The sequence below is a fragment of the Alosa alosa genome, chromosome 10, assembly GCF_017589495.1.
Source record: "Alosa alosa isolate M-15738 ecotype Scorff River chromosome 10, AALO_Geno_1.1, whole genome shotgun sequence".
Classification (NCBI taxonomy): Eukaryota; Metazoa; Chordata; class Actinopteri; order Clupeiformes; family Clupeidae; genus Alosa; species Alosa alosa.
In genome coordinates this window covers 21,627,190-21,648,861 of record NC_063198.1, presented here as the reverse complement: position 1 = coordinate 21,648,861, position 21,672 = coordinate 21,627,190, and the positions used below count along the sequence as shown (strand labels likewise).

Genomic DNA, 21,672 nt, shown 5'->3' with positions numbered 1-21,672 from the left:
ATTCTACCTCTACATCTTCTTTCCTGCTTGTTCCTTGTCTGCCATAGTCTTCTCGTCTGCCCTACATCCTTTTTACAGTTATGAAGTGTCTTACAGTAGCTTAACTTTCTGGACTCTTCAAAGAGTTATGCAATAGCAAACTGGGAGTGGTCTTCAGAGGTTAAAAGTGAATTTTTTTTCACAAATCAAAGTCAATTGTCTGTCTGAGGTGTCTGGCTGACTGTTTTTGGTTCATTTTGTGATTCCTTTTGTCATCCAATGCTTACAGTATGTTGTATTCTCTCTGTTGATTCTCCTGTGACTTGCTTTCATCTTATCCTGATATCTTATAAATTCCTTATTATTTTTTCTCCCTCCCCCTTCATATTTTACAGGCTGAGAATTCGGCCCTTGCTCTCGCAAATGAAAGCCAGAGAGAGGCATATGAGAGGTGCCTGGACGAGGTAATGTGGAAATGGGGAATCCAATCTGTCTTGACTTTGGTTGCAGTCATCTTTAAATAAAAATAATCTTTTGTGGTTTGTTTGTGTATGTATGGTTGTCATTTATTGCTGTTTGCTGATTTGTGCAACACCCTGTTTTATTTATTTTTTAGGTTGCCAACCATGTGGTACAGGCTCTTCTTAATCAAAAGGTGCAAAAGAAGGTTCAAATTATGTTACCTTGACATTTCAATTACTAGGCTCAGTTACATTATCTTGACATTTGCCTTGGTAATGATTATTTCTGTTGCTGAGCACAATGTGTTTGCACAGTATTTGTTACAATTTATTGATCAAGTAAACAATTCAAATGGTGTGTGTGTGTGTATGTGTGTGTGCTCGTGTTTGTGTGTGTGTATGTGTGTGTCTGTGCACTTGTTTCAGGACCTACGGGAGGAATGCATCAAGCTGAAAATGCGTGTCTTTGATCTAGAGAGGCAAAACAGGACGTTGACAGAGCTCTTCACACAAAAACTCCACACAAATCCTAATCCCCTTCAACAGGTAAGGTGGATTACACACACACACACACACACACACACACACACACACACACACACACACACACACATGTCTTGCTATGGTTTGTGGAAATGCAATACCAGCTACTTGAACGCTAGTGCACAATATATTCATTGATGTATTTAGGACCTACAGCGATTAGATAGCCTTTTACATAATCCTGTGCTAGCATCATTTTGTGATTGGAGATCCCATCCTTTCAAGCGATGTAGCAGAATAAGTTGATCACAAGGCACACACACACACACACACACCCTCTGTCGCCCTGCCAGGATCCCTAATCTCATGCGTGGCATTCATCCCACTTTTGACACCAGCGGAACAAATGTGTTACTTCAACCTGACCCATATCTGTGCCGAGCCAGACATGCTCCCACGCTTTCACTTGGGGCTGATGCGACACACACCTGTGCCACCTGTGCCAGCTCAGTGTGTCCGTCAAGAGCCAACTCTAGTGGTTGCAGACCCGCACACACCCACAAGCACCTCTTGATATGATACTTGAGGTATTGTGCAAAAGCCATTTGGTTGTCACGGCGCCTGTGCTGTTGTGTCATTGTGTAAGCTGTTACGCCAATGTTTTGTAGTTGTGCGTCATCAAGGCACTGCGTGTTTGGGCTCTTCGGAAGTCGAACAGTGTGACTGCAGACGGAAATTCACCAGCTGTTTTACCTCCACTCTGCCGTCCTGTGAGCCTGCTAATGAGAAAAACAACTAGGGCGAAGCTTTCATTTTTGCTCTTGTTTATTCATAAGGCAGCATCGGAGGCACTGCTTCATCTGCCTGTGAAATCAGTGTTGCCAAAGCAGCCCCTCCCCTTCCCCTCCCCCACACCCTGTTACCCTCACCACCCCCACTCACTTTCTTCTCTCCCCATGAGACGAGAAGTCCAGTGGAACTCGTCACAGTGTTTGTGACTGTTGCGCATATCCCACTCTTTAATTAATTTGATAAAATGATAAAAGTGTGTGAGAGAGAGAAGGCGGGGGGTAAACTCATCGTGAGCTGCTTCTCTCTCTGTTGCTGCTTTCCACTGTCTGTGCGCTCTCCCAATTTTGGGTCTCATCAGTCCCCAGCTCACTCCCTGAGTCATGCAGAAGAGCCGCCCGCGCGGCACTGTTCCGTGCCTGTCACGCGTGTCCTCGTTAACGGAACAAATGTTCCGAAATTAGGGAGGCCGGTTTTCGTGGGAGGGGAAATCACTGGAAAGCTCGATCACTCTGCATTAGCCTCGGAGCTGTCATGGTGATTTGGTGAGCCACCCGTTGCCACGGTGATTGTTTTTCTGGAGAGGGGATGTGTCTCTCGGTGGCGGTTATTTGTGGGTCTGCAATTCAGCGGTCCAGGCAATCAGTTATCATCGCATATGTGGCTGCCCAAGTAATCTTGCTGTTAAAAGGGAGTTTTTCCTTGCTCCTGTCATCTTAGTGTTCGATCTTGGGGTGTCAGGCCCTGGGCTCTGTAAAGCACGTTGAGATAATTCCAGTTCTTGTTTTGGCGGTATAAAGTTATAATTGGATTGAATTGAATTTCAGTCTGTCCACTGTGCCTTCATTTTCAGCATGTGTGGGAAACATGTAACCCATAGGGCCCTATCTTAGTGATCTAAAACGTATGGTCACTGGTGAATAGCTAAAATAAATGTAGGGGTTTGTCCAGTCCACATTAGGGGTGGTTTTGTTATAAACGTAAAAAGCACAAAGAGGTTGGTCTTATGTTTCTTAATCAATCATGGGTGTGTTTTGGGCATAACATCCTTTACACCAATGAGAATGGCACCTGTCATTCCCTTTAACAGCAAGCAGCGCAACTTCAAACAGCGTATCAGTATTTTGATAGTCAGTGGCGCATTTGAAGGAATCTGCTTGCACGTGCGACTGTATGGAACAGGTATTCCACTAAACCATGCTTTACTAAAACCTAGCAGAGTATAGCCTACACGCATCTGCACTCGTCTATTATTTGAACTCATAGGCAAAGTGAAACTAACTTCACCGTGGTGTCATATTCAACAACAAAACAGTTATACAGTACACAATTAATTACTTTCACTATTGACTGACAATGGGTTAACATCGAAAACAGCCTGTAAAAAGCAACACCCCAATAATGTTTGAATGACTGAGTAAAAACCTAAGGAAATTTATCCTGCAGAGGAGTTGCTGCTTTCATCTTGTGGCAGTGCGTTTTCAGCTGTGCTTCTTATGTGCCTTTTGCTATAGACCAGGAGTGCGTTCAAATTCGCAAACATAATAGGCGGACGTTTGCGAACACTCGTAGTCTGAGGAGGTAGTTCTCCGTGAACATACAGCGGAGCTGGACGTGGGCTAGACGAAGGCAACAATGCAGTTACCGTGCAATTACACCAAATTGTTCAAATTTAACTGTTCAAAGAAAACATGTTCACTACGAACGTTCACCACTGTTTGCCAAATTTGAACGCACCTCAGGTTTTTCTTGGTCAGTGTAATGCTTTTTAGATGGTGTAAGATAGTGGTTTTTAGATAATGCGCCAGACCACACCTTAGGTTGTTAATTACCACATCCCTGGGCGCATTGTGTAATAAAAGAGAAGGGCATGGTGAAAAAAAAAAATTTGAGTATAAGATAAGAATACGCTATGCACTGGGTTTTAGATCGCCAAGATAGGGCACTTAATGTCATTACGTAAAGTTTGGTTGCCTGTAGTTGTGGGGAAAAAATCCTTTCCATTGCCCTGTGTTCAGAACGTCCACTCATTCAGTATGCAGTACACTGTCAATAACTACTGTATATGGTGGTTGGTCACTATATATTACACATTGTGTTTTAAACTCAGGGTTAGTCATAGAGATAGACCTGAATTTCCCATTGGGGATCAATAAAGTATCTATTTATCTATCTATCTATCTGATGGAGTGCCATGTGCAGACTCCTAGATGAATCCGTGACTATAGAGACCCGGCTCTGTGATATGAGAATAAATTAGTTCGAGGTCACTGGTTATTTCTTTTAAGTGTGAGACATGTGGCCGTTCTCCATCTTTCTAGTTCACTCTCACTCTCTTCCTTGTTCCCTTGCTCCCATGGTTTTTCTCTAATGGTTTTTCTCTGTCTTTTTTGTCATTCACTGTACTCTTCTCCCAGTGGTCTACTAGGAGTTTTTCATCATCATTCCTCTCTCTCTCTCTTCTCTCTCTCTCTCTCTCTCTCTCTCTCTCTCTCTCTCTCTCTCTCTCTCTCTCTCTCTCTCTCTCTCTCTCTCTCTCTCTCTCTCTCTCTCTCTTCTCCCACTCCATATTTCCCTCCCTCTGTAACATACAGTATGTGTGTTGGCTGTACTCCCCTTCTCTTTCTCTTTCTCGATCTCTACCGTGCTCCTCTCATCATCCCCTCCTCCCTCTTTCTCCTCTTCTGTTATTCAGATAGGGCACTTCTCTCTCTCTCTCTCTCTTTTTGTGTCCGTCTACACACACACTCTTATCAGTGGCATTAGTATTCCAGTGGCCTCACTTGAGAAAGAAAAGGAGGCAGAGTGTGTGTGTGGGGGGGCAGAGTGTGGGGGATGGAGGTAGAGAGGGGGGGGATGGAGGTGCAGGTAGAGGTTTGAAAGGAAGAGAAATCTTGATGCCGCTTTTAATCTAAACAAATCCTGTCTGTAATTGCCAGGAGAGTGAAATGGCATTTTCTACTACCCTGAATGGAGATGGAAACTGTCCGAAACTGCCTCCACTCTCTCCATCACACTGTCATTCATGAAGTGGAGGGATGCATCTAGGACCGATGAGATAATAGCGTCCCCACACACACACACACACACACACTCCCCCATCCCCACCCTATATGCATCCATCCTCTTACTGTCCTCCTCCCGCTCTCTCTATCTGCTTTCGGTTTTTTTTTCTTCTTGCATTTATTTGGTGACTGCATAAGAGTATGTGATGCTATCTTTTCGGGCCCATGCAATTTAATTACTTTAGGTCAGGAGAATTGGGCTAAAAAGTGGTTGGTGCGCCTGGGAAAATGCAATTTCTCCCAAGTTTTTTTTTTTGTGTATGTTAGTGAGAGTATGATGGATGGCATTGTAATTGGTGCTGTTGGTTGGTATTTGTATTTGTGTGTGTGTGTGTGTGTGTAGTTGGCCATTTTTATTTTGTTTGAGTGTTTGTATGTCCTCCAGTGCTCAGAAGAGTTTGTTGACGCCATCTTGCCATACTTTCGCCTCGTATCCAAGTTGCCGACATTCAGTCGAACCAGTGAGAAGAAACCATCGCCTGTAGTTCATTTATGACAGCAGTAGTCTCCACAGCCTCTCCCACAGGAAGTCTGATCACAAAAGACAATGCTTTCACAAATTAAATTGCATCAAGCGCACCAACCAATTACGCTCACACACTCTCAACACCGCTCAATTTATCCTGGTCCAGATGGTCCCTTTTTAAACGCTTTATCTACAACATCTTGGAAGATGTCTGCATGAGACAGATGACATGTAATTGGAGCATTTGTTTGAATAAAACTCTCAATCTCTTTTGCAGTTGCCATCGGTGACTCTTGCAGAGCACAATTTGGACGCCACTGTGACGAGCACAGAGAAGATGGTAGCGTCTCACTGCCAGGGGGAAGCCAAGGTGAGCTGTTTGTTTTGATGCTTAAGGGTACAAACACTCAAAAATGGATACAAAGGTCTTTATTCTCCCAAGCAGCTTTGTGTTTTCCAGCTTTCGCATATATATTTCCCTTGACTGAAGTTCCATAGTGCCATAATGACAGTTGCCCACTTCAGGCGGGGTAAACCTAGTCTGGGTGTTTCTTAAGTAAATACCAATTTCTGTAAACACCATATTCTGCCTTTGACATTTTGGAACAAGAACGCTTGGCAGAAACTAAAAAAGCGGTCTGCATAACTTCTTTTGTCAGAAAAAGACGCTAAGTCTGAACGCATCCTTACTGTCTTACTGAAAAATGGGCCTTGCAGCCGACGTCCACACAGGAGGGTGGCGACAAGGACATTGAGGTTGGGGGTGAAGACACAGCAAATAGCAAACGTTGATTGTGGTGAAAAGTGCAGTTTTGTTTACAGTGCTCAAAACAAGTGATCTGGCACACTGCCAACTTTCCACAAAAACAAAACAAAAATTAACCAACAGGTTTTCAAATGAATTACCTCAGTGTGTCCTTGTCGCCACCATCCTCTATGGACATGGGCTGCAAGGCCCATCTTTCACACTGTTCTTGCATCTGGGTTGATTCAGTGCAAGGCTGAAGTGAAGCACATATCAGTCAAGGGATTTTGATTACTTGATTACAGTTTTGTGTTTAATAATAGGCCACACAGTAGGATTTTAAGTTGCGGCGCCTGAAACATGCATTTTTCTGTGCCGTTTCTTTTTTTTTAAATCAGTATTGATTTACTGATCAAATGATTTGGTTAATTGACTTGATTGTTGGGTTTACAGCATCAAATACTTTCATTTGAAGCTATTCATGCTACCAAGCCCGCCTTCATTCTGAAGTTTAGCGCTGTGGCTGTAATCACAGCGTGTTGGGAAGAATATAGAACTGAACTAGAGATGCACAAAAGTACTTAATATGCTGTACATTATATAGAAAGCCTCTCATCCTAAATGTAATATGCACTGAAGATCACACCTTATCACTCTGAAAGCTGTAGAATCTCATCTCATGGCACTGCCTCGTGCTAATATAGAGTAAAGATAAGAAGGAAGACGTTTGCTGGGTGAAGTGAAGTGATGCTGCTTTTTGAGTGGGGGACTTCTTGAGAGTCTACATCTGAGGGGTTTTTTATTTGTGCTTTTGTGACAGCGTATAAGTGTTTAGTTTCTTTCAGCCGTCTGCAGACTGGCCAGAAAATGAGAAGTCTGAGAAAAAGCAGCTCTTTTAAGATCTAGTGTTCAGCCCTGTGTCTGTCTGGTTTACATTCAAACCCTGCTGCAGTAACAGATCCCAGACAATGACAAAGAGCTTGGTGATCAGATCCACACGGTTGGTGTCTCTGTTGTTGCTGTTATTGCTTTCTCCCAGCACCCCTGCACCCCAACACACACACACACACACACACACACACACACACACACACACACACACACACACTTGTTTTGTTCAGGTCTCCCATTCTCATTCCCATTCTCCACACACCGCTAGTCCCTTCCTATGTAATTCATGGGTATAAAATTGGCCTGTTGTTCAGTAGCCGTGGCAGAGTATCCCCCCTGGTCCACGGTGAGCACCTCTCCTCGTTGCTGTTTTCTCCCTCCTGTCCATTTTATATGACCGAGCTGTGAGCTGCACCATAGCCTGAAGAGGAAGCGCTCTCTCCTGCTGACAAATGTCCTATAGCATCGCGAGGAGGGAACATTCAGCCCAATCATTGTGGCCCTAAAGTCCACTGATTGCTTTCTCTGAGTGGATTGGGGAACAGAGATGTCAAATTGAATATAGATTTTTTTTCTTTCCCTCAAAACCCAGAAGACACTCCATCCATCCTTCATCTCTGTACCTCTCACCTCTGCTGTGCTGAGCAGAGTACCCTCCTCTCCCTTTCTGTCCTCTCATCTCCTAGTACCCTCCTCTCCCCTTCTGTCCTCTCAGGGCTCCTCTCATCTCCTAGTTTTGAAATGTATCTGAATACATAAAGCTGATTGTTTTTTCCTGTGTTATTTGTAGACCGCATATTTGCAGGAAGAACTTTTAAATTGATGAAAGGGTATATTACTGTTAGATACTGTTAGAGTTAGTTTAATGAGTAAGTTTGAAGTCCGCACATCCAAATGTCTGACCTGGGAGCAGGACAAACAAACGACCAGACAAAAAAGAGAAAAAAAGTCCGCTTCAACCAGGGTTTACTGCTCCCACTTGTTTTAATTTTTTATTTTTCCGTGACGTTTCGGGTAATCGAGTAATCGGGTAATAGTTTAATGGCCATAGCATTTGTTAGCCCAGTCCATAAACATGAGTACAAAATAAACTCTGAATAAGCTAAACATTTTAGAGGGTAAATCTAATGCGCCACAAAGAATGGATAATAAGATGTGCCTTCATAAGCTTTTCTGCATAAACTTATAGCAAGTACACAACTGAGTAAGCAGAAAAACCTCAAAAATACCTCCGTCTGCAGTTTCCCAATGTGACCCGTCTGGGACTGCATGTTGTAGTCAGCTGGGTGTTTCATCATTTCAAATTATCAATTTCATTATCTTCATGACATCTTTTATGATAATGACCACTAGAAATGGATTTGTCATATTGACGTGCTGTTTCCTTGAGGGTATGGAGGGTGGTTGAGGTTAAGCATGGGTTGCTAAGCCACAGTGGCCCGGCATCATTGTTTTAACTGTCCCCTTCACTCCACCCTTTCCCTGCCATCTGTCTTAATTCAGTAATCCCCTGTGGGCTCACAAGCCAGCGATGGCTTTTTATTTAAGATATTGGCTTCTTTTAGCGTTGGAAGGTGGGAGGAGGGCGATGCGTGAGGGCCTGAGTATGTGTGTGCATGTGTGCATTTTGTGTGTGTGTGTGTGTGTGTGTGTGTGTGCATTTGTGAATGTGTGTTTAACAAAATTAATTGCTTCTTTAATTAAAGATAAAGCCGCCTCCTCTGGATGGACCAGCCATGTGAAACCAAAGTAACTCACCATGGTTCACTCCTGTCCTCCCCACCTCCACCCCTTTCATTTACTTCCTCATGTGTGGAGGAAGAGGTCACCCTCAAAATGACTCTGTATTAATCACCAGTGAGTCTGCTCGAGTGCTGGGCAGAGGATTAGTTATCTGCAAGCCTATGTGGAAGTCTTTATAATTATCGTTCTGACACCAGCGGTAGCCCTGCCTCCCGCAAAATGTTTGTCTCTCTGTCTGTCCACCTACCCAAGCCAGACAACCTGCCTGAACTCGTAAAACCTTAAAGTCACACGGCAAAAGTCCTTGTTAAGCTCTTTATAGCTAGGTCATTTCATGCACCATATTGTCAAATTACTTTTATTTGATTCACTTTATTATGTAACCATCCAATTATTTAAAGCCTTTCTTGACTACTGAGGAATGTCTACTGTCCACTGTCCTAAGAATCAGACTACAAGAACAGATTTCCTAACACAGAGATATATGGAAGGGCACAGTGCATGGTGTATGCTTTATATATCAATATAGTCTGCTAATATGTATGTCTTATGTAACTTGTACAGAACACTGGTGATCGCACACAGAATGGTACCCCAAGCCAAGCTCGAGGCCCAGCCACCTCCATGGACGCCCTGTCTCCATTTTTCAAGAAGAAAGCACACATCCTGGAAGTTCTCCGCAAGCTGGAGGAGTCCGACCCGCTGAAGTTCCACCCGTCATCCTGCCTGGGGTCCTACCACGACATGGGCCAGACGCTGTTTCCGGGAGACTTCCCGGGGACCTCTATCTCCCGGGCGCCTCACTGCAGACACTCCAGCTCGGACTCTGACATCCACGAGTATGCCAGCGGGGAGGGGGTGCTTCAAGATGACCGCGGCCGAGGACACGGGGGCTGCCCCTCCTGCCGGCTCCTCACTCAGAAAAGCAGCCTGGACAGCCTGCTCAAGGCCACGCCGGGACACAGCGGCTCTTTCGCTGCTGCTGCCGCCATCACTCTGCCAGTTCGAGAGGAGGGCGTCGGCGGGCAGATGTGGGTGGACAGTCACCAGCAGGGGGCAGTGGCAGGTGCTCCCGATCCGCATGTTGGCATCCTCTCCCTGGAGAGCACAAGCCATCCCTACACGCACAGCACACGGACGGACTGCAGAGCAGCGAGCGGGTCTGAGTCGGAGGCGTCTGACCGCAGCCAGGAGCCATTAGACAAGGCCAGGAGTCTGCTGCATCACAAGGACAAAGCAGTGGAGAAGTTGTCGCTTCGGAAATCCTTGTCCAGAGGTTCCGACAGCGTCCTTCAAGGTGAGGATGGAAAGCATGCGGAGACGCCACAATCTCAGAGCCCGGATCAAAGTCACGCCGACCCGGAGTGTTGCTACCTGGTGGTGGACAGTGATGCTACTGTGATGGACGAGGAATGTGAGGACGGCGAGAAGGTCTGCAACGGGGTCTATTTCTCCTCCAACGAGACGTCTGTATCCAAGAAGGTGGCCGTGGACTCCTACTCCCCGGCTCCCGTGCCGGAGAAGAACGGCTCGGCCTCCTCGCAGCCGCAGCAGCAATCCTCTGGGAAAAGCAAATTTGCACTCAGCCCCACCTCCCCGCCCTCATGCCTTAGCGAGGCCAAGCCCTCCCCGATCGCCTCCCCGTCGCGGCTGCTCAAGTTCCTCAAGATCCCCGCGATCGGGGAGCGACCTCAGACTGCTCAAGCCTTACGCCTCAGTCCTCAGCTCACTCGGAGCTCCAAGATTCCCTGCCGGAACAACAACTACGAGGTGTACCACTCGCCCGTGATGCCCCGCAAAGCCACCACCACGGAGAGGGAGAAGGTGTCCTCGTCGACGTCCTCTCCCAAAACAGACACTTACCCTGGCACGCACTCTGCGCCTACATCACCCCCAAAGCCGGACGACAACCTCTGTTCCCCTGTCCCTGTGAAGGAGGTAAGCTACAGCAGCCACTCGGCGCCCAAACCTAACCGAACCTCTAAAGGGGCACCCATTCCTTCATCCCAGTCACAGAGGAACTCACAGAAGGTACCCCACTATGAGAATGTGTCCGAGCTTGCTGCATCGAATGGTTTGCCACAGTTCATCCCCTACTCTGAAGTAGACAGAGGCACCCCAGAGAAACAACAGAGGAACACGTGCGACGACAAGTTGCTCAGTCCTCCCTCCAAGACTTCGGATTCGTCCCCAGCCACGGGTGACTCGCCCTCGGACTCCTCAGACGAGGAGGAGACTGACACGGAGAGTCCCGTGTGGCACAAACCCCACCAACACTTCAGCCTGCCATCCTCCTCGTCGTCAGCCTCCAGCAAGGCCCAGCGAGTGTCCACTTACTCCAGCATGAAGGACCGGCCACAGGAGAGAATAGCACCCGAAGTTGTTCAGCCACAGACTGTTGAGGCTGTCCAGTCGGCTCAGCCAACGACGGGCTCCAGGAAAGGAGACCAGCCCCCATCACTGCCCAAAAGGACGGTCTCCGCCAAACCCCCGAACGAGACCAGCCATCACCCTTTCAAAGAGCGCCTGGCTGCTCTCGGCAAGCTGAAGAGCAACGAGGATCTGCACCAGCCCTTGGATAAGAAAGAAGCACAGTGTATTGGTGTTAGAACACCTGCATCTTCTGCCCCTGGCAATAATGAGCGAAGTAAAACCGCAGAACGACAAGGCGACCGCAGCGTGGTTGAACATAGGCACACAAAGTATACTGATTCTTTGGATGGAAAACCTTACCCCAAGACTAGCTTAGCAGGCTACACCAAGTATCCTAGTACATGTCATGAAGTAAGCCCTAAGTCAGCAGTAGCTACAGGATCTGCCAGTAAAGGAGAATTGGAGACTTTCTCTCCAAGGGTTTATGTTGCCAAATCCGAAGGCCCAAAGATAAAAATGGGAATGTCATCGTCAACCGACCCCCCCGTTGTGATGCGTAGCTATGGAAAATGCCAAGTTCCAACAAACCACCACAGCAAGACTTCCCCAAGTCCCCAGAATAGTCCCACCAAGGTCCCGTCCAAGTCGCCCTCGAAAGCTGGCCAGGCGTCCTCCTACCCCCGAGGCATGAAGCCTGCTCATGACGACCGTGGCCAGGCTCAGAAGCACCCTGCGCGGCCAGAGGACAAATCAAAGCTCACCGCCAGCAAGAAGAAGTTTGTACACGCTGAGAGCTTCCCCCCTCCTCCTCCTCCCAGACCTCCGGTCGAAACATCTGCCAGCACGCAGTCGCTGGAGGAGAAGAAGCCTCTGGTAGCCTCCGGCCCACAGTCAGCCATCGAGCAGAAGGTGATGCGAGGGATCGAGGAGAACATGCTGAAGCTCCAGGAGCAGGACCGCACCCAAGCTGTGGAGACCAAGCAGAAGACCTCCAACGGCATCGCCAGCTGGTTCGGCCTGAAGAAGAGCAAGCTACCGGCCCTCAGCCGCAAGCCCGAGATGTCCAAACTCAGGCTCAACATGTCGTCGTCCTCTTCGTCCTCTGCCTCCTCCGCAGCCAACTCAAAAGCTGGCCCAAGGAAGGTGGTGGAGAGCCTGAACATCTCGAAGCTGATGGAAAAAGCAGAAGATCTCAGGAAAGCCCTTGAGGAGGAGAGGGCCTACGTGAATGGGGTGGGCGTTGGAATGCCCCTCGATCGCACTGGCAGGGGACATTCATGTGAGGTGGTGATGGACCCAGCACAGGGACAGCTCGCCCTAATGTACCGTGGAGTGACTGCTGATAACTTCATGCAGCAATTGTTAAACAGGTGAGTGGGAGTTTATATAGGATGATTTACCAGGGCTTTAGTGCTCCTGATCATGAGATGGAAAGAGAAGCAGCATTTTTTTTTTCTTTGCATCATGAATAAAATCTAAATTTCTAATTCAGAATTGCTTCATTAGCATGACACAGTGTTACAGTGTTGCCACGGCTTGTATTTCAAAAGGTTTCTGTTTCCCTGCAAAGTACATTTGTGACCATTGTTTGTGAAAAAAAGGTATTGCATTGTTCCAGGTTGTGAGAGAAAAAAGAATTAACATGATTCTGTCAACAGGGTGGACGACAAAGGAGCCCCCAGCTTTGGCATGGCTCACAGACGCCTCTCCTTTGACTCCAAAAGATCCCAACCCACATTCCTCCACCAGAGGAATGGCATGAGTCACACAAAGAGTCGGGATGAGATGGACAAGGTAAGGCCACTCTCTGTGTTAATTAACAATTAATAATGATTTAAATAATGAATGGATTAATGAATGCATGAATTAATGAATGAATGAATTAATTAATCATTTGTAATGTCATTTGTTAATGTTACATTTTTAGTCCCTATAGTCACAACACTCTATTTCTGTTCTTGTCACATTAATGACCATGATGATGATTAATGCATTTCTATATAATTAGTTGTCTGAAATGGTGTGAATTGTCTCTGAAATATGTTTGTTTCTTTGTTTACTCTTGGTTAAGGGGCCAGACATGGTAGGTCGTGATGAGGTCATATCTGACGAGAACCTGGCAGAATCCATGAGCTCCCAACACTTCACAGGTATCACGCTTCATTGACCATTAAATCTCCTCAACACACCCCAATAAAGTGGCCCTGACGGGCTCTCCTGGCTAGCTACACTGCTGCATCCATGGCTCATAACCTTGTGGCCCTCGGCAAAGAACACATCAGGGCCACCATCTCTTGTAAAGTTTTGACATGAATTGTAATTACGTCGGTATGGGATTGATCTCACCCCTCCAGCTCTCCCTGAAAGAGTGAATGAGGCCATACTCTGGTGATTGTTGGCTCCACATTAATTTTTACCTAGGGGGACGTTTCACCTAATTCCTTCCTGGACCCGCTCCCCATTGAATATATGGAAGTTGTCTGGTTGTTTAATAAATTGAATGTAACTCCTTACAGCCCCAGTATGCTCAGACAGCTTACACAAGGACTACGTTGTGACTAAAAATACAGATTATTCATGAATGTATCTCTCTAAGCAAGGCTTAGGTTTAATACAGGTTGTTAAATTAGATTGAAATAGGGCTTGTCATTTTCAGATTTCTTAATTCTCAAAATCACTGCAGCTTAAAAATGTATATCCCCATATGAAAAACATGTCTGTGAATTAATTTATTTGGTTCCAGTTTTGGAAGCAGTTTCTTAAACTTTCATCATTTAAAGTTTACAGCTCCTCTTATCTTGAACAATGCAATTATAGCTTTGTCATTATATCGTTTGTCGATGCCACAGTTAACATTCTCTTATCATTTGCCATATCGCTAACAGGTTCTGGAGCCTCCATGCGTACACTGGACAGTGGCATTGGGACATTCCCTCTGCCTGACTATGCCAGCAGTGCCGCAGGCAAAAGCATCCCCAAGACAAAGCCCCACGGGGAGCAGGGGTTTTCCGCTTCCCAAGGGAAACACGGACCCCTAATGAAGGTTCCACGAAAGGCGCGCACTCTGGAGAGAGAGCTGTCGTCCCTGGAGGAGGTGAACCCATCTGCGCTGTATGGCGGAGGCCTCGAGGGGAAAGGGCCCAGCATGCATCTCTCCAGCACCATCCATGAAGGCAAGCTTTGATGGAGAACTGTCATCCCTGTGCTCTTTCCTGGAATAACCCTAGGCTAATTTCATAAGATATGTCATAGCCATAGAAAGAAAGAAGGATTGCACTCAGTGCTATCATTTTACCTGTCCAGATAGTCAAACGTCCAAATACCGAGCTGTAATATGCTTTTCAGCCTTTCAGCTTATATCAAAACGTTTCATTTCCCATTTATTCACTTGCCAGATACTAGATTGGTCCACTTATCCAAACATTTACCTGATGTAATGTACAATGTATTCCATATTTTCTCTTTGGGATTGAACCAGAACACCTTCTATAAAATGAAAGAGTCCTACTGCTGCAGCACTGAATGCCAAATCCACTTTCATTCCCCTGCATTGTTACCCTGTCAGAATCATAATTAAACAGTGAAACAGCTTTTGTCCTAATTATCTCACACTACCTTAGAAATTACTGTATTTTAAATGAGTCATAGTCAGCCCCCAACAACAGACTGGCCAGTATGACTGTGATGACTGTTGCTTCATTTTGTAGACATTGATGCCTATGGGGCCCATATGCAACCCCCACCATCTAAGAACTGGACCTTCCCCAACCTGAAGGGATCAGCGGGTCCTGCAGACGTCTACATCGGTGTCCAAGGAGATCTGGAGCCATCTGGGCAAGGAACGCCATCCAGAAGGGTAAGTCATCATCCCACTTTACAGTTAGTCAGTTCATTGACGCTTTCATCTGGTGACTAAAATCACAGTGAGTACAGATTGCTTCTTAGTGCTCGTAATCCTTTGGAACCGAATTCAGTGCTTTGATGTTGCCAGCCATTTCATCTGAAAGTTGACTCATATGTTCATCCTCCACAATACGTGAATGTGACAGTTCTATAGGCCTCAGTGTGCCCTACAAAGGCTGTAAGCACTCTATATTTTCAGTACTCACAGTTAAGTCTCTACAATCATTACAAGGCATAAGGGCAGACATACTGTCTACTTACCACCTAGTACAACTTACCACTTACCACTGACTAGTCACTGACCACTGACTTAAGGTCTAAGTACCCTCCAGCAGACAAGGCATTGCGTAATAAGGACATGGACATGCTCATTAGTGTTTCCACTTTTGTTTACTTGTGGTTGTTTTTGTGAGATGCTTTGGATAAAAGTGTCTAAATGAATATATGTAAATGTAAATGTTGTTAATTGTCTCTTGGGGCACACACAAATCACCCAGTCACAGTCTTTGAAATGATAGCTCTTCATCCGGTGAATCTACAGCAAACATACTAAGGAAAATGCACAATGCACTTGAATTTGTTTGGCATGAAAGCATCTGCTAGAAAAATAAATTGCATAAATATTCTGTTTTCTCTTGACTCCAAGCCAGTGCTTGTACACACATGCACATGCGCAGTCAATGTGCACGAGTCTGTTTGGTCACGTATGTGTGGACACCGTTAGCAGACCGAGCCTGCACAGGTAATCAGTAATCAGGGCTAGATGTCAGGGGTTTCACTGTATATATCTGTACATTCCGTAACGAAAGGCCTTTTTGACATACATCATTAACAAAAGGCCTGAAGTGAAAGGGCAAGTCACTTCTTGATCATCTTTTGATTTAAATTGCCCTCTGACACTCTGGAAGGATGGCAAGGATGAATCATTTTTCAGTCAGATATTGTGTGGGAGGTTGGGAATAAAACTGAAATATGCATGGCTGCTTCACTAAACGACTTCATCTTGCTTCATCCATGAACACAAAAAAGGGTTATTTTGTGAATACGAGAGGAGTAATCTGACCCATTCACCCACACCTGTGAAATGCATGCACGTACACACAGACACCCACAAACCACATACATAAACACATGCAATTCCTCAAACGTGTTCTGCACAGACTAGTCACAGCCTGAGCCCACGAGAAGGAGATATTCTGAGATGTGTATTCATCCACAGACTAGCACATCCAATGAAGTCATTAGCATGCACCATTCACATTGTGTCTGCGTGGTAGCAGCCCTCTCCTAGAGCATCACTTATCACTTCTCATGTCACACCTTTCCCTGGATGGTGCAGTCACACCTGTGACTAAGCGAGCAGAAGATGGGAAAATGCAAGTGGGAGAAGGAGAGAGAAAAGAGTGAGAGAGCGAGAGAGAGAGAGAGAGAGAGAGAGAGAGAGAGAGAGAGAGAGAGAGAGAGAGAGAGAGAATATGTAGCTAGAGATGACACTCATTGCCAAGAACTTTCTGACAAGCCAGAACAGGTGTTGCCATGGAAATTATTCAAAAAAAGTGCTGTATCTATTGACTACGCTTCCAGCTCTCCTCTCTCTCCTCCCCTTCCCTGGCTGTTTGTTTCTGAACTTGATACAAGATAAAGGAGGGACTAAGGAGAATGGAGGCTTTTGTTCAAGGTCAATGTCTCTTTTATGTCCTGTCATGCTTTAAAGGTCTTTCTTTCAGACATGATATAAAGCACTTACCCCAATTGTGAAACTACCCATAAACTGGCCATTTCTGAAGGAAGTGTGAATCTTCCAAATATGACTCCATTTTTTAAATATAAATTACTAGTATCTGGCCGTATTTCTGGCAGTAATTCTAATTTCTGGCAGTATTCAGACCAGGTCTGTAGACCCACACGCAATTGTACTTTTAAATTGACTGTGCATATATGAGTAGACATACTGTACATGTATAGAAACATACACCATGCATGTATATTACTGTATTAAAGTAGTATGTATTAGCCAGTGTATGATGTGTCTGTGTGTTGTTCCAGAAACAGGCCGTGCCTCAGGGACCCAGAGAGGTGGATCCCAGCAGTCTCCCATTGGCCCCCCAAATGGGGCTGAGCCGGAGGGGGAAGAGCCGTATCCCGGGGGGGCCGGAGGTGAGCAAGGAGGGTGGACTGGAGCTGGTCAAGGAGCGACCGGACGACATCCTTTCCCCGAGCCGGCCGCAGGCCCTGGAGACGCCGGAGTCCCTGAGTGACTCGCTCTACGACAGCCTCTCGTCCTGTGGCAGCCAAGGCTAAGAGCTCATGCCACTCCCCACCCCTCATCCACCACGCTCTCTCCTGGGGCTGCCTTACTAGGCTGTTGAGAGCTGTGAGAGTTGGAGGGGGGAGAGATGGAGGTCATGACTTGTCCCCGTTCAGCTGTTGTGTGGCAAATTTCCTTGGGATTCTAGAGATGAATGAATGACTGAATGGACAGAGAGAAAGGGTCTTAATTAATAGCAATTAATAGGCCCTGCCATGGATCAATTTGGACAGCATTTCACTTGTAAGGCTGGGACATACTTTCATCAGTAAACTCTCACTGGGCTCAGTGTTCACTAGGGTCAAGGGTCAAAGGTCAAAGTTCATCTCACTAAAATTTTGTGTCTGAGCTTTCATATAGTTTCATGCATGGTGGACCAGTCCCAGCCAAGTTCTGCATCTTGTAGTAATCCACAGTGTTCACTCTGCCATAATGTGCATGGCATTCAGCAGGTTGTCAGTGAGCTTGTTCGCTTTCACCAGAACTTATGCCCTTTTCGTTAGCACTCTACATTAGTCAAGCGCAAGTCATCTCCACATGAGCTATGTCCCAGCCTTGCGATTACAAGTGGAAAACATGAGGGGATGGACTGATTCCATTTCAGCTCACGTATCTCTCTGAGGGGAATGGGGCTGGAGGGAAGGTGGAGGAGGCGTTGTGGAGTGAGTAGTCTAGTTTATCTGTGATGTCAACTCATGCCTTCTAAGGTGACTGTGGGTGGATGGGTGAGTGCCCCCTCTCCCCCTCCAATGGCCCACAACACAACACCACTGTGTGTGGATGGTCTGTGACATAACCCACTCTCTGCCCACACACACACACACACACACACACACAAGCCTACTCTCTTCCCGCACACACACACACACACACAAGTCCACTCTCTGCTGGACTGCTGAGCTAATGTTGACGCTGACACTGAAACTCAAAAGAAAAGACGGAGCACTCCCGCTGAACAGCGCGACCCGAAAACGCTCACTCCTCAGGTGGCCAGATGGACAGAAATACACACACACACACACACACACACACACACGTGACCTTCAACTCACCCTAGCTTATATAAGCACCACAAACAGCAACACACCTACACATGCAAGCACACACAAACAAACAAATATACATGCATAGACGATACTCAAACGGACAAGATGCCATAGCTGCAGAAAAAACAAACTGACAAACCATACATCTTTTGGACAGCAGTGCACCTTCCACAGCTGTGGGAAGCATCACTTGCATAATAGACAGCCTTGGTCCTTGTCATCTTGTTCCTATAATGATCAACTGTGTGTGAGTCTACCACAAAGCTGTGTAGTGTAATGTTTAGTCGTAAGAAATTTGACTGCCAACAATTAAAAATGCTAAAATTTGTGCTCATACGCTTTTAAAAACAAATCAAGTCTTTTAACGTTTTATGACCCGTCACTCAGTTACTTTAGTATCTTGGCATTTAACATTCGCCTCGGTGATCAAATGCTTGAGACTGTAACGAGTACAGAGTGCTGGACCCAAACTGTGAAGAATAGGATCTATTGGAAACTGATCACGACCAATCAAAGACTAAACTTAAATTCCTAATCATGAACATTTTAGATCTAAGAAGCACTAAAGTTGTTCTGTCTGGAATGACTCGTCCTACCATAAGACATGTGGCTGTATACTAAGACTTACTAATTAATGCCAAAAAGGCTCCCAGCAGACCTGGATACCAGTAAGAGCAGCAAACCTATTGGCCAGGACAGTGAGCTTTCGATCTACTCTTTGATCTAATGCTCACTGGAGGTGCCAATTCCAGCAAACATGTACCGTAAGCACAAAAGCAACTAGGGTCTATATAGCAATGCTCAACACATTGATTCAACCCTAAAGGAAACGTTGGACACTTCAATGTCTGTTTGGAATGAAGGCATTTAGAGATTTCTGTAGCTTGGCATTGTGCGGAAAACTAGCAAAGCCCAAAATAAAAATATATCCAAGAAATGTTCTCACCAGTTTAGTTTTTAGGTTATGTATCTAGTCATCAATAATCAAATATGAGCACAGGGATTGTAAATGTGTTTCTAAGATATCATACGACCTATGAGATAACAGCTTGCGGTAAAAGCTGCATTCATGGACAAAACACTGATTAGCAATATTGGTGTTTGTATAGATGAATAGTGATTTTGATGTACAGTTTAAGCAAAGAAAAAAGTCATTTGTGGGCTTTGTCAAAGAGGCAGGCATTCGAGCACCACAGACGTAACTGAGATGAGCCACAAAGATCTTTATGATAGTCCCTGTGACGCATAAGGACTTCGCTAGTACTTGTAACCCCTGAGTAAAATCTGTGATTTTTCCGCTTCTGAAAAATATGAGCAGATATACTAAACTACCACATCCACGTGCTTCCAGTGGCTTTTCGTCTCATTAACTGTTATGTGAAAAGTTTTGATATCCGCGCACAGCAGAGACAGGGGTCTGTACAGTTTTGCCTACTTGTTCACTAGGATCCCTTGTCTGTCCGCCCCTTGTTCTCTTGATATGAAGAGGACTGTAATGATACAGTAGGACAAATCCAGAGGTGACTGTTATTAGATCCTTCTCAAGAAAAGTTTCCTTTTATCCACTCTTGCTTCACTATTGCTTCTTCCACATGGATTGTCTTCCAAGACAGCCTCTGCCGATCTCCATACCTTCAGCTCATCTAGAAGTGTTAAATGGAGGGCAGGAGGTGTTACACTCCAGAATCATCCAAACTAATTTGATCAGCTGTGGTATATAGACCCCACATGACAAAAATTTTCATTTTCATATGTGTCCAGAATGAAAGTAACATAGACAGTGGTAGCATTTCATTCCATTTTAGAACATCTCTAACCACTTTGTCTAGAAACACCTCCTGTCTCTGCATAATGTTTGTAAAAATGAACAGGGTGGCAAAAACCAGGAGGGGGCAAAAGGCCCAATATACAGCCCTGTGGTCAAAGCATTAATCTCAGGGGGGCAGTTGTCCCAGAGAGCCCCCTAATTCCTTATCAACTCATCATTAAGATCTCTTTCAGCTTTCTTGGACTGCTCCTCATTTTGTCTTCATAAACTGCTTGTAACCTTTAGAATCTGTGTGTAGCCACTTCCAGCCTCTCTGATGCCATAAATGTGTTCCCCCGAGCTTTCATAACCTGTCCTTAGACTAAAGAGGCTAAAGCTGTCTTTTAGGCCTCACCATCTTCTTCGTCCATTCATGTAGCCTTTGTTTTTTAATAGAGTGAGAGGTGTCTTTGCAATACCATGTCACCATGATAGCACTGACCTGGACTATGCGGTATATCATATGTTTGCCATACCTTTCTTTTCATTTTGTTTCCTTTTTGGACTTGGGGTGATATGGGGTGGTTGCAGCTTTTTATATTTATTTACTTTATTTATTTTTTTTGCAGAATTATACTAGCATAAAACTGTTTTATTGTTGTCATTGTTGTTGTCGTTCCTGTTATTGTTAATGGTGTTGCTGTTATAAGCATTTTTATTCTTACTGTTATTTTTTTACGCTTTGATTTCTAATGCTTCATTCTGTTGAATGAAGTTTTTTTTTCCTAGCAAGGTTTGTCTTCTTTGTGTATGAATCTAACCAGAATATTCTCATTTGGATTTATTTTGTCTTGTAAATAGTATTCCAAGGTGCTATGTACATAGCATTTCCACCAGAAATCAAATGAAGCCATAAACAGCAATGTATTTTAAGGCAGTGAAATCATGAAGATAAAAAATGTTAATTTATGGCTCAATTGAAAACCCAAGAAATAAACCCTTTCTCTCAAGTTCATGTGTCCCTTTGATTATACATTTATTTCATCCTAAAGAAAGAATGAATGAAAAGAAAAGTTTCTGTCGTAGCCATGGTAACTATCAAAATGAACATGAACCATAAGATGCATTTGAATTTAATTAAGAAAGCTGATTCAACATTTTCTTTTTATTTCTTCAGTGTCAAGAATAATGACTAATAAAATGCCATGATAAAATGTCTCACCATAGTACAAAACTATCACACATTCTTTTGAAGTAAGCTTCTCTGACTCTCTGGATGTGCCACAGACTAGAGTCATTTTTCAAAAGATTAGTAGGGACATGCATTACATTCTGAATGCTATAACCTTGCACTGTGTGTGCTTGCTATTGTGTAAGTGCTACATGTGTGTAGAGGCGTGTGGTTTGAGTATAGCCTCTGACATTCACTGGCATTGCCTCTGTCAAGAGCCCTATCTCTATTGTCTTAGCTCTCTCTAAACGTGTCCTCCTTCGTCTGAAATGACAGATTTCTGTGTGCCAGGTCCATTATGGTTTCACACCTACATCAGCTTGTGCTCACCACGCCAAGCACATCTCATACAATATGGACTGTCCTTGTGAAGAACAAATGAATTCATCTCAAACAAAATTCGAAAGAGAATATTTCACTTTTTGCAGCATTTGGGTTGGAG

At 45.0% G+C, this 21,672-nt stretch overlaps 1 protein-coding gene across 4 annotated transcripts in view; it reads left to right on the top strand.

The window, feature by feature from the left end:
- Positions 1–21,009, top strand: part of nckap5l (NCK-associated protein 5-like) — a 76,377-nt gene extending 55,368 nt beyond the window's left edge. For 3 of the 4 annotated variants that reach the window (XM_048254675.1, XM_048254674.1, XM_048254676.1), the window contains 10 exons: positions 375–443; positions 596–646; positions 867–986; positions 5,521–5,613; positions 9,187–12,365; positions 12,654–12,789; positions 13,067–13,145; positions 13,881–14,168; positions 14,703–14,851; positions 16,945–21,009. In XM_048254675.1, the coding sequence (XP_048110632.1) occupies positions 375–443; positions 596–646; positions 867–986; positions 5,521–5,613; positions 9,187–12,365; positions 12,654–12,789; positions 13,067–13,145; positions 13,881–14,168; positions 14,703–14,851; positions 16,945–17,199 (4,419 nt within the window). In that variant the 3' untranslated portion in view covers positions 17,200–21,009. The remainder of the gene's footprint in view (positions 1–374; positions 444–595; positions 647–866; positions 987–5,520; positions 5,614–9,186; positions 12,366–12,653; positions 12,790–13,066; positions 13,146–13,880; positions 14,169–14,702; positions 14,852–16,944) is intronic. The other variant, XM_048254677.1, reaches the window with a different exon arrangement.
- Positions 21,010–21,672: the final 663 nt, after the last annotated feature.